The 1,675-nt window shown below is 44.7% G+C and overlaps 1 protein-coding gene across 1 annotated transcript; it reads right to left on the bottom strand.

Moving 5' to 3' along the window:
- Positions 1-572: 572 nt before the first annotated feature.
- LOC119585273 lies at positions 573-1,618 on the bottom strand. The gene is made up of 3 exons (XM_037933947.1): positions 1,263-1,618; positions 1,043-1,148; positions 573-938 (listed from the first exon to the last, which is right to left on the bottom strand). Exons 1-3 carry the CDS (start codon positions 1,405-1,407, stop codon positions 704-706), a joined length of 486 nt encoding a protein of 161 aa, XP_037789875.1. The 5' UTR covers positions 1,408-1,618; the 3' UTR covers positions 573-703.
- Between the last annotated feature and the right edge of the window lie 57 nt (positions 1,619-1,675).

Genomic DNA, 1,675 nt, shown 5'->3' with positions numbered 1-1,675 from the left:
GTGAAAGTCAGATAAAAAACATTTCTTATTATAGCAAAATGGCACGTTCTCGTATCTAGAACACCCACGTCGCATCTACGATATCTATTCCAAAATACTACAATAAAAATATGTAAGTTACATAAAACCCGACGTCAGCATGGTCATGCGCATATATCTTCATGCCAAACACAAGTACGGCTACATAATCAAAAGCAACGTGATTGTATTGTGTCGTAGCATATTAACTCAAGGTCGAATTTCAAACAAAAGAAGCAATAGATCCCACAGAACATCACACACACAGCGGTCTTTGCACGAACGTGAGCTCGCTTTGCAACAAGGATGGCGCATCGTGGCACCGTACATTTGGCACGTCCTTGAACTGCCATGACCTAGTCCATGCATCAAAATCATTTGATTTACAAGCACACGAATGTATATAGGTAGAGAAGTAGATAGATAGGTAAATAGGTCCACAAATAGTAGACAGTACGTATTTGCGACCAAAGGACACATGCCATTTACTCTGCATATCTATCCCCAGACGATATAAAAATGTTCTTAAGTTGAAAGTCATTTATTGGAAGAACATAAGATACACTATATCATATACCAGACATCCACACTTCCTGCGCTGGACTGACTGTTTGTCGCACTTGGAAATAAAAGATTGCAATACAATATATACCCCTTTTTAATAGATCTTATCAAAACCAAAATGTCATCTGTTGTACACGAGAGAGTCCGTAGAGGTAGACGAAATCTTGTCCTTGCAGAGCGGCACGACCTTCCCGACAGCCCGAGCTGCCGTACGGAGGAGGCCCCTGAAACTCCTCCTGAAGGAACACCTCCGCCTGGAAAAATCGCCGGCGGCCTTGGAGGAAGAGTTTCCTCTCTCAGAGTCGGGGGTTATGGAGGGCTTGGTGGCATAGTGCTGGATGCAGGGCGTGCTGATCCTGAGTGGGGAAATCCTAGGTATAATACTGAACTGTCGGGTATAACAGAAAAGCGGATGTTCATGAAAATATTCCATCATTACGATACATTCATGAGTCCTTACCTGTTGGAATGTGCAAATGCCTTTTTGACGGAGTTCGGGAAGTTCCTTGATGACCTGCAATTGGTAGTAGGTGTACGACAGAGATCAATCCGCCGTCGCTCCACTTCTGCAATAACACCAAAATCAGCACTGACTATACAACATTACCAATCTTACAATTAAAATCATACCAGGTTGACATACCTCATCAAACAACGAACACTATATATCCATATCTTACCCTCGATAACGGACAAAAGAGCCGGATTCTCCCTCAGATGTTTCTTCAGGTGGACTTTGACAATCACAGGCGGCGGTGGAGATCCAGGGTTCCTATCCATTCGAACGCAGACGGATCCATTGCGAGCCAGGTCAGACACAACCATCGTAAAATCAGCCTATTGCGGTATCCTCAGCGAGACGAGATAGCAGCCAGGAGGCAAAAGACCTCAGTGAGTGACAGATAACGAGAGGTCAGAACAGAAGGTAAACATTGCTCGCTTTGCCGCTGCGCCCCCGTCGTAACCGGTCCGAGTTCCTCCTCTGGAACGAGGCCATTCCTTGACTGTGTAAGCCGTGGGGACGCAGTGAGCATTATCTGCTCCTTGAAGAATAGGGCCTTTAATTGGCTAATATATTATATGATTCTTTCCA

Source organism: Penaeus monodon, chromosome 19 (assembly GCF_015228065.2).
Source record: "Penaeus monodon isolate SGIC_2016 chromosome 19, NSTDA_Pmon_1, whole genome shotgun sequence".
NCBI lineage: Eukaryota > Metazoa > Arthropoda > Malacostraca > Decapoda > Penaeidae > Penaeus > Penaeus monodon.
Note: the sequence above shows the minus strand (reverse complement) of the source record. Positions and strands in the feature narration are given on the sequence as shown.